The sequence below is a fragment of the Tarenaya hassleriana genome, unplaced genomic scaffold (assembly GCF_000463585.1).
Source record: "Tarenaya hassleriana unplaced genomic scaffold, ASM46358v1 Cleome5, whole genome shotgun sequence".
Taxonomy (NCBI): Eukaryota; Viridiplantae; Streptophyta; class Magnoliopsida; order Brassicales; family Cleomaceae; genus Tarenaya; species Tarenaya hassleriana.
The window spans coordinates 578,698-590,897 of NW_010967707.1; the positions used below are offsets into that span (position 1 = coordinate 578,698).

General features: G+C 40.6%; 3 protein-coding genes across 4 annotated transcripts in view; 1 reads left to right on the forward strand and 2 right to left on the reverse strand.

The window, feature by feature from the left end:
• LOC104827369 overlaps nt 1–470 on the reverse strand; it is a 4,514-nt gene extending 4,044 nt beyond the window's left edge. The window contains exons 1-2 of the mRNA XM_019204044.1: nt 353–470; nt 8–242 (exon numbers count right to left, since the gene is read on the reverse strand). Of these exons, the coding sequence (XP_019059589.1) occupies nt 8–63 (56 nt within the window). The 5' untranslated portion in view covers nt 64–242; nt 353–470. The remainder of the gene's footprint in view (nt 1–7; nt 243–352) is intronic.
• Nucleotides 471–682: 212 nt separating this feature from the next.
• LOC104825979 (peroxisome biogenesis protein 6) lies at nt 683–6,648 on the reverse strand. The gene is made up of 16 exons (XM_010558458.2): nt 6,174–6,648; nt 5,210–5,845; nt 4,872–5,115; nt 4,498–4,639; nt 4,004–4,187; nt 3,537–3,725; nt 3,122–3,403; nt 2,867–2,938; nt 2,586–2,672; nt 2,345–2,467; nt 2,130–2,240; nt 2,003–2,041; nt 1,784–1,905; nt 1,567–1,711; nt 1,286–1,363; nt 683–1,081 (listed from the first exon to the last, which is right to left on the reverse strand). Exons 1-16 carry the CDS (start codon nt 6,465–6,467, stop codon nt 992–994), a joined length of 2,838 nt encoding a protein of 945 aa, XP_010556760.1. The 5' UTR covers nt 6,468–6,648; the 3' UTR covers nt 683–991.
• A 1,597-nt stretch (nt 6,649–8,245) lies between these two features.
• On the forward strand, nt 8,246–11,361 carry LOC104825980 (BTB/POZ domain-containing protein At1g03010). Of its 2 annotated transcripts, none has more exons than XM_010558459.2 (5): nt 8,246–8,385; nt 9,055–9,121; nt 9,222–10,415; nt 10,505–10,748; nt 10,885–11,361. In XM_010558459.2, the coding sequence occupies exons 1-5, from the start codon at nt 8,294–8,296 to the stop codon at nt 11,184–11,186; spliced, it is 1,899 nt and encodes a 632-aa protein (XP_010556761.1). In that variant the 5' UTR covers nt 8,246–8,293; the 3' UTR covers nt 11,187–11,361. The 2 variants fall into 2 exon arrangements, with proteins under 2 accessions (XP_010556761.1, XP_010556762.1); XM_010558460.2 differs by lacking the exon at nt 8,246–8,385 and adding an exon at nt 8,837–8,976.
• The last annotated feature ends 839 nt before the right edge of the window (nt 11,362–12,200 follow it).

The following is a 12,200-nucleotide window of genomic DNA, read 5'->3' on the forward strand; positions in this document are numbered from 1 at the left end:
CGCTCTTCCACCAAACCCTAACCCTAAATCCTTCCTCGCATCGCTGCTGCTCACAGAAATCATCTAAACCAAAACCCACCTCTCCCCAGTCAACCGCTGAAACAGATCTCCGTTTCTCCAGAAACTCGACTCGGCAAACAAAATTTTACAAGACCCATTTCGCAGACGAGAAAAACAACCGATAAACCTCGAGGAGTTTGACGGAAGCCGAACAAAATCAAATCCGGCCGCGAATCCAACAGCTACGTGAACGTAAATTGCAGGGAAAACGAAGCGTCATGACGATTATGGGAGGCGAAAAAAAAAAGACTTTGGAATTGAGAAGATCTTACACTGAAACGTAACGCATTACCCTTGATTTTAGATGATTGCTTCGCAAGGAATTCAAATTCGTTGTGTTTCTTTCGGACAGACGAGACGCGATGTTCGACCATAGGCCGAGGTAATGCTATTGTTGATGATGAGTTTATGGTTAACAATTAAAGCCAAACGATTTGATAATATAATATATCTGTTTAGAAAAACATGTAAATGAAAAGTGCTAACACTCTTAATCATATGATCACGCGTTCGTATGCGCTTATTTAGTAATTAGTTTAGTAATCGAGTGTTGAAAGTGTCATTTTCACCCAAAGATAGTGGAGGACGTTAAGAATCTAAGATCCTGTTTTTGATGCCCATCTCAGAGGTTAATCCAGAAAAGTCAATCATGGGTTGGGCCAAGATCCATCCAAATTAGGCCCAACACAAGTTTAAACTCATGGGCCCAGAATAGGCCCATAAAAATCAGGCCCAAATAAAGAGCGCGCGTAGTTTTAGTCTTTTAGAGGTAAATGGCGCTTGGTTAGACAACCATAGTCACTGAAAGCAATTGAAAGTTACCATCATCCCCTTTTTGTTCTTGTTGGTTCATCATCATCAATTATGATGTGTATACTATGTAAACTGACAATTAAGAGATGAACCTTACGATGTATGTTACCCAGCACGTTCAGCTCGAACGACCTTCGAACTGGCCCCGAAGCGTCTCATACTTCCTCAGCTCAGCCATGGAAAGTGACGGCGAAAGCTGGTCCATTGCCTATGAAAAGGATCAGACGGTTAAAACTGTCAAACTGGGGCTTCTCAGAAGCAAAACGCGATAGATTTGCAAGGTTTCTTCTTCATGCGATCTTATCTTTCAACCCTTTTTTCGCCGAACCATGCTTTGATTTAAGATCAAAACTTTCTTTCTAAATTTTGTATGTGTTCTCTTGCTCGGATTAATGGGTGGAAAAGATCATACCTTTACAAAATCACTGTACATTACAACAACTGAATCTGGATCGTCTTTTGGAGAATCGCCAGTTTCTGAATTCGAAACCTGTATTGGCCAGGTATAAAAGATCTCTCAGAAACAGATACAGGAACTACTAAACACATGGAACAAGAAGGCCATGAGTGAGATTTCTATGTTTTCGCATCGGATGTTATTATTGTACATACGCAAAGCTCTTCAGACAAACCCAATGAGCAGTCTTCCCTATAACAGTTGCATAGAAAGGAGAAGGTGATGACCTCACTGACCTTTCGTTTTGCAGCCTGGAACCAAGCATCGGCACACAAGGCATACATGTCCGCACCCGTGAAATTCGGGGGGCATTTCTTGGCTACTGAATAGAGGGATATATCCTCTCGTAGCTTAAACTTCCGAGTAAGTGCTTTGAGGACCCTGCAAAAAAGGGAGATTGGTGAGTTATGGTGTGGTGCAAAAAAGGAAATGCTCCTCCAAAAAAAAGCTAACCTTTCCCTGTAAGATGCATCAGAGTTGACCCCGACATATAGCAGTTTGTCAAATCGGCCAGGTCGTAAAAGAGCTGGGTCGATCAGGTCAGGCCTGTTACTCGCTCCAATGATAAAAAGATCCTAGAAAGCCGGACCAGTGTTTGAACTCTTTCGTTTTTCTTAGTAGAGAACTAAAAGCATAAGGTACGGGTAAACAAAATGGTTGAAAGAATCATACCTGGGTGGAATCATTTAGGCCATCAATCTCTGCAAGCATCTAGACATAACAATGATCCAGTTTAAATAAAGTTAGTCTACTTGTGCAAGAGAAAGACGGGATAATAAACACCGAGCAGAATCTTGACCTGAGAGACCACTCGATCCATGACACCTCCAGAGTCACCAGAAGCACCTCGAGCTGGAGCAAGAGAATCGAGTTCATCAAAGAAGATGACACATGGACGTGCTGATCTGGCCTGCAAAGCAAAGTCCATAATTTGATGGCACAAATTACTTTAAGAACGTGGGCTAGAGCATATCAAGTCACTGGTGGAAGTTTCTCAGGAGAAAGGAGAAGTACCTTTTGGAATATATCTCGAACGTTTTTTTCTGACTCACCAATATACATGTTGATTAGTTCTGGACCTTTCACACTGAGAAAATTTAAGGAGCATTCTGTTGCCACAGCTTTTGCCAGCAAAGTCTAGAAATTTAATCAAGAATCATACTACCCATCAAAAGATTGTTTTTTTCCCAGGTATGCAGAAATGGCTCAGGGAAGCGACAGGGAAGGCTACAAGTTAATTGACAAAATGGCTTACTTTCCCAGTTCCTGGAGGGCCATAGAGAAGAACGCCAGAACGTTTACGCAATCCAGATGAAAATAAATCCTTATGCAGGAGAGGTAACTGCAGAGGAAGCAAAGCAGCAGAAAAGGGTGGACAGAATTTAGTTAATCGTTCAACAATGGTTTGTACATACATGAAAATGGTCAAATATTTAGTTTAGAGAAAAAGCTCCAAAACTCATTATCGATGATATTTAGATACAGCAGAAATTATATTTGTTTGTGCAAAAGAGAAGAAATTATGAGTAGGCACACCTGAACTGTGTCCAATATCGAGGCCTTCACATCCTCAAGCCCACCAACATCTTCCCATTTCACATTAGGAACCTAAAAATGAACAAATAACCAAGATAATCTCCATCTCCCACAATAAATTCATGTGGTTTCCAAAAGCAAGTATCTGAAAAGCCATCCAATGATTCAAATGCTACAAAAAAGAACTCAGGGTTAAACGACAACGCACCCAACGAACCTCCAGTGACAGAACTGGGAAAATATAGCATGTGTTACCTTTGGAGCACCAAGTGCTGATGCATTTCTCTTCTTCGATCGTTCCAAGGCTTTGGTAAAGTCTTCTTTATCTGTTAATGGTTCTCTGGTGTTATCTAATTGGTCACCCTGCTCCAGATTGTGTCTAGGATGTCCATCCGATAAAGGGTAGATTTTCTCCATCATGGACTCCTTTCTTATGAATAAGTTGGCACCAGCATCAGCTACAAGAGCACACAAGTCACGAGGGATGAAACCCGATGTCTGTCCCACCAAGGATTTCACAAATTCATCTGAACTTGCCTGCAAAATGATGACATTTGCATTAAGCCTGAACGTGTAGTCAAAGTTGAACAACTTAAATACGAATGTTAAAAAGGATATGATATCTTAACTACCGAACCCTCAAAGACAAGAGTGCTTCGTATACACATACATTAAGGAGTTGAGAAACACCTTGGAGAGACTGAGACAGCATCTCAGACCTCTGTTCTTCAGTCAAAGGACCCATACGTATTTCATGGCTAAAGCAGCGCCTGATAGTCGGTGAAAGACCTTCAGCACTTTCAGCAGTTGCAATTAATAGCACCTGGTGTTGCCTAAACTTTCCAATATCATCTACAAACTGCATCAGCAGATAACAGATAAGGCATCATGAGGGGATGAATTCTTGACATCTTTATTTTCATCTACCATTTTGGCTCAAAAATCGATTATGTTGCTTATGGAAGCGAACAAGCTCACAGGCAAGATACTTAATTTAACACGATGAAATTTAATTTTTTCATTTGTGAGAGATCACCTATGCCGAACTATGTGACAACAATTTGGTAAAATGAATAAGACTGAACGAAGAAACTAATGAAAATAACGTTTTAGAATCCAGAAAAGAACACATCTTACTAAATTCCCACTAGATTTTGCTTCCATGGAACTGTATTCACCACTGGAAACAGGCTCAGTGAATTCCCTAATGATTGATGCGACTTCGGATGACACACCAACTCGATCACCCAGTGAACCATCCTGAGAGCCCAAATCTTTAAAAACTTCAAAATGTCGGAGCAGAACTATTGTTGGTGAATACCTGTCGCAAAATCAATACATCACGGACATAAAGCACCGACCAGGTCGGGTAATGTACCATCACAGAAATGACGAGTTCAGTACAATCCTAATTGCCAAACTTGTGAAAGAGTAAACTACAGTCTTTACATCGCTGAACTAATGTAATGCGTATTCAGTGAGATTTGAACAGATAACTCACAGTTGCATGGAATTGTATTAACAACAACTAACATACTGCAAGGTCATCATATATATATATATAGCATAAATCCTGATTCCTGAGTACCACGAGAAGAAATAAGGAAAGAATGCATTGTAATTTGTTTTACCTTTGGGCTGTATTAAAAGCCTGGGCCAGCGCAGCAGATGTTTTCCTTTCGGATGATGCCAATAAGCTGTGACAGCTATATTCAACTACATGTAAACCCAGCCTCCCAGCAACATATTTAATCACAGTTCTCTTTCCACACCCTGCAACAAGTATTGAAAAGCTATTAGCACACGACTCAATTGTATGCAAGGCATACACAGGCTGTGACCAAAGTTGCATCCAAAATCACTGTAATCAGGGAGATTAACAGTCTCAAAGTCTTGTTGCGATCAGAGTAGATCTTTCTCTCACTTTGTCTCCCATAAAAAGTTCACCACTTGAGAGAATAATTTGCAGTGAAGATCATCAATAATGAAATAGAAATGAGCAAACCTGGAAGACCATGCAGTAAAACAGCAACTCTGAGTTTTGAGGAAAGTGCTGATGGGCATAGAGGTGGGGCTAGTACAGAAGCCAAAATCTTTACTGTGTCCTCCTGTAAGGGCGTTGAAATTTTTGACCTCGATAACAGCATATCTGGGGGAAGATCAGAAGAAACACTTCCTCCAAGCACAAGGGCGGTTTGGGTGTGATTGACCCGTAAAAACCTCTCATTTGAAGGCTCCATAGCAATGACCTGAATGCATGAACTATTCAGTAACATCCAGCCCAACAAGAGTAATTCTCATGTACTTTTAGTTGATTTGGGGAATTATCCGGAGAGATTTTACCTTGAAATATATCAAGTTCTCATTTTTGTTGTGCAACCTTTGGCTACATGGTATACAAATACAAGAACCGCAACTCCAGTCAATGCAGATGTGAAATACATCACCTCTCGAAAGGTGTCTATCGATTCCAAAGTACTTGTGTAATGCCAAATCTATTAACCCTTGTCGCTCTTCGGCTTCAACCGATGAACTTCCTCTCAGGGATTGAATGGTACCACACTCTGGGATCTTAACAAAAGAAACTCTCAGATGTGAAGCATAGACTGCAACCTGAGACATTGGTTGCAATTCCAAACCAATTGTTGTCGCATCTGCACTTTTCCCGTATAAACCATCATCAAACGTGGCTTCAAAATATGTCTCCAAGGCCTCCTTCCCTCTATGGACGAGGGACTTTAGGCATGAAATGTGCAAGCCGAGATTAAAAGCAAATACTGGAGATAGGTAAGCAACTTCCTGATCCAATAAGAGAGGGCCCTTTGGGTGAAAATCATAAGTGGGGAAGACAAGCATTGTATGGGAAGAATCAGAAATGGGTTCTCTTGCAACACAAGCATCATCATTTGACTTGGGAGGATCTAGCACGGCGACTTGGGCTACCCGTTGGATGTTCATCTCAGTATTCTTGACCGCAACCTTGCATTATTCAGACTGTGTTAACGCCAGAAATCAAAATGAATCTATGCATATAGAAGGTCGACTGAATAAACAAAACAGAGGAGGAAGCAGTTTTACATTACATCAACCCGAAGAACAACTCAAATAAGCGGAAAAACTCCACCATTCTCCCAAGAATTAGTATGGTATCTAGTCAAATTATCAATTGTGCGGTGAATATAAAAAGGTTGTGATGTGAAAAAGCTTAACATTCGAACAACCGGAAAGATAAACAGTATTAAATTCCATTATATTTTCCACTTTCTTGCACTTTCTAGGCAACCAAACAAGAGAAGCAAGCCCTTACCAAAGAACCGGAGTTGATAGATAATCTCTTGAGCACCTGGGTTGAGAGCCCAACCAAGGCAGAGTCATCAAGTGAATCCAGCTTCGAAACAGAAGCATTTTCTCCGCCACCGTTCCACCGGAGAATACCCGCCGTCAACGGAATGCTCCGGCGTGACCCATCATCTCCGCCGTCAGAAAACCCGTCCTCCGTCACGGCTCGATCGCCGGCATCGATGAGTCGCGACGAATTTAGGACTGCACGGACGGCAGTTCTGGTGGTTGAAAGAACCAGAGGCTTCCGTCTCTCCACCATTAGCACCGCATCAAAATCAAACCCTAGAACAGCTACGGAGGAAGACAGACAAAACCCTACTTGGCGACTAGAAGATGGGAGTGGATATCCCTCGACGCCAACACCGCTAGCCAAGGAACCGTGAGAGGAACACGCGAATCGAGGAAGCGGATCAGATGACGCGCCGACTATAACGATTTTGTCTTTTCCAATTCTATCAGAATTTCCTCCCAATCGTACGGAATTAATTTGTACACCGAAAAATCAAAATACAAAACTAATTCATATTTATCACATTAAACATATAGAATAATTTAATTAAGAAAAACGACGTCGTAGAATGACGATTTCTATTACGATCCCCATACCATACATGCATGCATATTTCATATCGATTCAGTTCATGTGTTTTCTTGTATGTCTTTAATCTTTATATCGAACTTTTGCACACCATGATATTCTCATATATAATCGTACAAATTATATATACACAGTTACACACACAAGTGACAAAAAATGCTATTATTATATGCTTGAAAATGAAATTCTATAGCTTGTAATTGCTGCTATCTATGTTAGGATGCGCTGCGACCTAATCATGCATATAGATACGTATACATTGCAAAAGTGAAATCATCAACGACGCCAACGCCTATACGTACACACGCACGCCGCATGTCTATATGTATATCATACATATATATATATATGTGGTCGGTCCAAACTTTAGAATCACTCCATGCGTATAAAATCGATGTAATTTAGGTGGTCCAAAATTATAGCTTTTAAGGGTGAATAAAAGCGGAGCTAAAGCTGCACTTATGATACTGATTAAGAAGGGGATTAAGGTTAATTATATTAAACAATAAATCTAAAGCTATCTATCCCATCGCTTGCTTCATCCCCCTAACCCTTTGCTCCTTTATTACATGTAATCATGAATGTTTCTTACAAATATATATACACACACATATACGTACATATCATTTTAGATGATTAGGATCTAAAAAAGATTAAAACCTTAGCTATGATGGATGCATCCAACACCTATACTTATAATATAATTGTATCTATGGGTGGATTTACATAAATTAATTTAACTTACAAAACTAATATGACCCAATCAAAAATTGTAATGTGTTGTTGTGTAGACTCACTCGACTTAGGGCGCGCATCAGCAGCTTTACACGTAATTAAGATATTAATTTAAAGATAAACCCTTTTTATTTAGATTGATGATTATTATATTTTAGGTGCCATTTGACATCATTAATTACATGGTCCAAAAGCAATGCAGCCGGCTGGACTTCCCCTGCCACATCTGCTTTTATTTCATGATCCCTAAAATGTTTTTTTTTTAATTAAAAATATTTGATATGGTGGTTAAGCTAAGCAAGCCTGAAAACCTTGCCAAAAAAGCTAAAAAATCAAGAGAAAAAACCTTGAATTTGGTGGATAAGCAACGGAAATAACTCTTAACTTATAAGTAACAATTGTTTTCAAAGAATTGTATAAAAGATAAATTAAAATTGGGGGTTTTAAAGGGTGGGTTTAATGCAAGTACAACGCATTAAGACATGGTATAATCATTGTTACATGTTCAACGTCCAAACTACGATCTCTCTCTCCCTCCCAAGTTGGAGATGATTCTTGTCGGAATAAACTGGGATTTCTATATTCAGCAGACAAAGACTAAGTACTTTGATTTCCTATAAACAAAGTAATTAAGTAATTGGATCCGAGTGATCACCTCAATACTGCTTGACCCTCTTCCACTTTCACCACCCCTTTTATCCCAGAGAGAATCACAGAGAGAGAGAGAGAGAGAGAGAGAGAGAGAGAGAGAGATGGGCATTGTAACAGTAGCAGAACTGAAGCCAGCATTCACAGGGAAGAGGGGATTTCGTATGAATTCCAGCATCAGACATGCTTCCGAATGGTATTTCCCACACTACCTTAACTCTGTGTTTTCTCTGTTCCATGAGATCTCTCTGTGTTCATGCTAGATGAATCTCAGCACATGAACGTATCATTGAAACCGAACCTTTGGACAGAACCAGAAGCATCCAACACCTTTTATAGCCAGCCACAAGTGAGCATTCTACAGAAAATCTGTCATAAAAGGGTTTGAATACTGTTCTTGTGACCATCAGTTTCCACGTCTTTTTTTTTCAATCTATGACATGGAACATGTCCGTACAACAGTTGCGTTTGATCGTGACATAATTCTGGCTTCACTTGGATAATGTGGACAAATCTTAGCTATCATCTAAACTTCAGTGTCCCCTGCAAAAATTTTCCTTGTCTGAAAACAGAGAAAAATCCCCTTAAGATTTCGATCCAATCATGAAATTTTTTTGGCGTTTCTCTGCGAGCGAAAATCTCATACACCCTATTTTGATTATGTTACTGTATCCTTATCTTCACAATCTGGCCTTCTTGCTCATCCCCTGTTTCATATCTGTGTCTGAGATTCATTTACTTCGGGAACAAAGGAGTACGGAAGAAGTTACTACATGATTCCGTTGAAGTATACTGATCTTCGATTCGTTTCATCACTCCGCTTCGACCCGAGATCTTGATGAGGTTTTCTCTGTTTTGCTTGCAGGCCGATATCCGATGTTTCCAGTGATCTTACCGTTCAGGTCGGAGCCTCGAGTTTCGGGCTTCACAAGGTTATCTTATCCTATCTTAAGGACTTGAGCAGAACAGTTCTTGCTGGTTATGTATTCAGACATGAAGGAAGTGGCTCATGTTTTTTTTTTTTTGTCGCAGTTCCCTCTCGTCTCTCGAAGTGGAAGGATCAGGAAGCTAATGGCCGAATCGAAGGACCCGAAAATATCCAGTGTATGTTTAAGTTCAGTTCCTGGAGGGTCTGAAGCATTTGAGCTGGCTGCCAAGTACTGCTATGGCATAAACATCGATATCCACCTTCTGAACGTGGCTAAGCTCCGGAGTGCAGCCCATTTCCTGGAAATGACGGAAGAATTCTCCGAGGAAAATCTCGTAACCAAGACCGAGATCTTCCTCAAAGATTCGGTTCTCTCCAGTATATCGAACTCGATCGTTGTTCTTCACCACTGCGAAAGCCTCTTGCCTGTGGCGGAAGAGATCAATCTGGTTAACAGGCTGATCGACGGGATTGCCAATAACGCTTGTAAAGAGCAGCTGACTTCCGGGCTATTGAAGCTCGATCATAACTTTCCGGTCAAGAATGTCGAACCAGAGACTCCATTGGATTGGTGGGGAAAGGCCCTAACTGTTCTGAATCTGGAGTTCTTCCAAAGGGTTGTGTCGGCAGTCAAGTCGAAAGGTCTGAGACAAGACATGATCAGTAAGATTCTGATAAGTTACGCTAATAAGTCACTTCAAGGGCTTGTCGTTCGCGATCTGCACATGGAGAAAGACAGAATTCTTGATCTGGAGATCAGAATGAAACAACGTGAGATCGTGGAAACGATCGTGAGGTTGCTTCCAACGCAAGGAAGGAGGAGTTCGGTTCCAATGGCGTTTCTCTCAAGTCTTCTTAAGACGGTCATTGCAGCATCAGCCTCTGGTTCCTGCAAATCCGATCTCGAACGTCGAATCGGTCTTCAGCTCGACCAAGCAATCCTCGAAGACATTTTGATTCCCACGAACTCAAACGGAAACAACACGTTATATGACGCGGATTCGATCTTGAGGATCTTCTCCATGTTCTTGAACTTGGACGAGGGGGATGACGATGACGATGATGAAGGGCATCATTTCAGGGATGAAAGTGAAATGATGTTCGATTTCGACAGCCCCGGATCCCCGAAACAGAGCTCGATCTTGAAGGTATCGAAGCTAATGGACAATTATCTCGCGGAAATCGCTCTGGACCCGAACCTTACTCCTTCGAAGTTCATAGCTTTGGCAGAACTGCTTCCAGACCATGCTCGTATAGTCAGCGATGGACTGTATCGATCTGTGGATATATACCTAAAAGTAACCTTCTTTTCTTTCTGTTTTCTTGCATCAGAAAACGCAGTTCTGTGATTTGTAATAACGACCAGATCTCGGTGTCTCGTTCTCAGGTTCATCCAAACATAAAGGACTGCGAGCGATACCGTCTCTGCAAAACGATCGATTGCCAGAAACTGTCGCAAGAAGCGTGTAGCCATGCAGCTCAGAACGAGAGGCTGCCCGTGCAAATGGCCGTACAAGTCTTGTACTTTGAGCAGATCAGACTCAGAAACGCCATGACCTGCGCAGTGGGCCCTACTCAGTTCTTCTTCAGCAACTTTCACCAGTTCCCTCAGCGCTCCGGCAGCGGAGCAGGTAGCCTCCACATCCCAAGTCTCGTTTTTTTCAATTCAGAAACCAGTTTTTCGAGATTTCGACTTCTGGGTCATGAAAGAACAATCTGAAATCTGTACTGATCGAAATCTTTTTTTTTTTTTCGGATGATGTGAAGGAAGCGGAGCGATCTCTCCAAGGGATAACTACGCATCAGTGAGAAGAGAAAACAGAGAGCTGAAGCTGGAGGTGGCGAGGATGAGGATGAGGTTGACGGATCTGGAGAAGGATCACATATCGATGAAGCAAGAACTGGTGAAATCTCATCCCGGGACGAAGCTGTTCAAGTCGTTCACCAAGAAACTAAGCAAACTCAATACCCTTTTCAGATTCGCGAGCCTTAAACCTACCTTGGGAGGCAAGGCAAGTTCCGAGAGCAGGTTCGCGTTCCAGAGAAGAAGACGACACTCTGTTTCTTGAAGTTTCTTCACCAAAACAAAACCCCTTAATTATTCTTCGTGTTTTGTTTGTATAGTGAGTGGATTTCGGAGTTTGGATTTGGACATGAGCGTGTATGTATAGCCTCTTAGTGTGTGTTTTCCCCTTTTTGGACCTTCTTTGAAATGTGAACAATGGTATTTGTCCGTGTCGGATACGAAGTATTCAAATATGTCTTAATTATTATTTTATTTATATTAACTTTTCACCTCGTTATACGACGACGTTTAGGTAAAGAATCTGTCATGTGGGCCCTAATTGAGCCCACCTAACGGAGTTTTGGGCTTACGCAGGGCCTCATAATTTAAGCCCTTTTTGATTTCCGAAATGACTCGGAGCAATTTTGGACCGAATATTTTACCAACATGATTGAAATGTGAATTTTTTACTGTGTATTACAATTTTGGCCAAACTTAAATGCATGAAATTTTATTTTAATTTCTTTTCTTGGCCATGAAAAATCAGATAAACATATTTTGCATTTCGTTCTATGTATTTATATGTATCGTTTTATGTCAAATTTTCTTTCTATTTTTTCAGCTTCTTTCAGATTTAAAAATAGAAAATTATATATGGAATAATTAGAAAGGCATGCGTTCTTGATGTAATCATGATTATTCAGGTTCATGACAACCCATGCTTATTTTTATGTTTTTCTATTGTTATATACAAACTATACATATATCATATATGATATCTATCACAGAAAAATGTCAGTATCAATAAATTCAAATTAAAACTATGTATGCGTTCACATACTGTAAGCATGCTATTAAACATGTTTGCCTTGATCATATATGAAAACCAATATATATATATATATAGTATATTTAGATGATCATGGTACAAGTTTTGATTGGATGTCCGAATAAGTAGAAAACTAGCTAAGATATCAATTAAACACATTAGCAAAACACACTGCATGCACACTCTCCTTACCACAAAACCTCATATCGCTTCTCCTTCTCTCTCTCTCTCTCTCTCTATATATATATA

Coding starts and splice junctions, on each gene's coding strand:
- LOC104825980 (XM_010558459.2), top strand. CDS start 8,294: ATGGGCATTGTAACAGTAGCAGAACTGAAGCCAGCATTCACAGGGAAG. Junction 8,386..9,054: donor ATCAGACATGCTTCCGAATG/GTATTTCCCACA, acceptor TTTTGCTTGCAG/GCCGATATCCGATGTTTCCA. Junction 10,749..10,884: donor GCGCTCCGGCAGCGGAGCAG/GTAGCCTCCACA, acceptor GATGATGTGAAG/GAAGCGGAGCGATCTCTCCA.
- LOC104825979 (XM_010558458.2), bottom strand. CDS start 6,467: ATGGTGGAGAGACGGAAGCCTCTGGTTCTTTCAACCACCAGAACTGCC. Junction 2,939..3,121: donor CAGCACTTGGTGCTCCAAAG/GTAACACATGCT, acceptor GTTCATTTTTAG/GTTCCTAATGTGAAATGGGA. Junction 2,673..2,866: donor CGATATTGGACACAGTTCAG/GTGTGCCTACTC, acceptor CTTCCTCTGCAG/TTACCTCTCCTGCATAAGGA.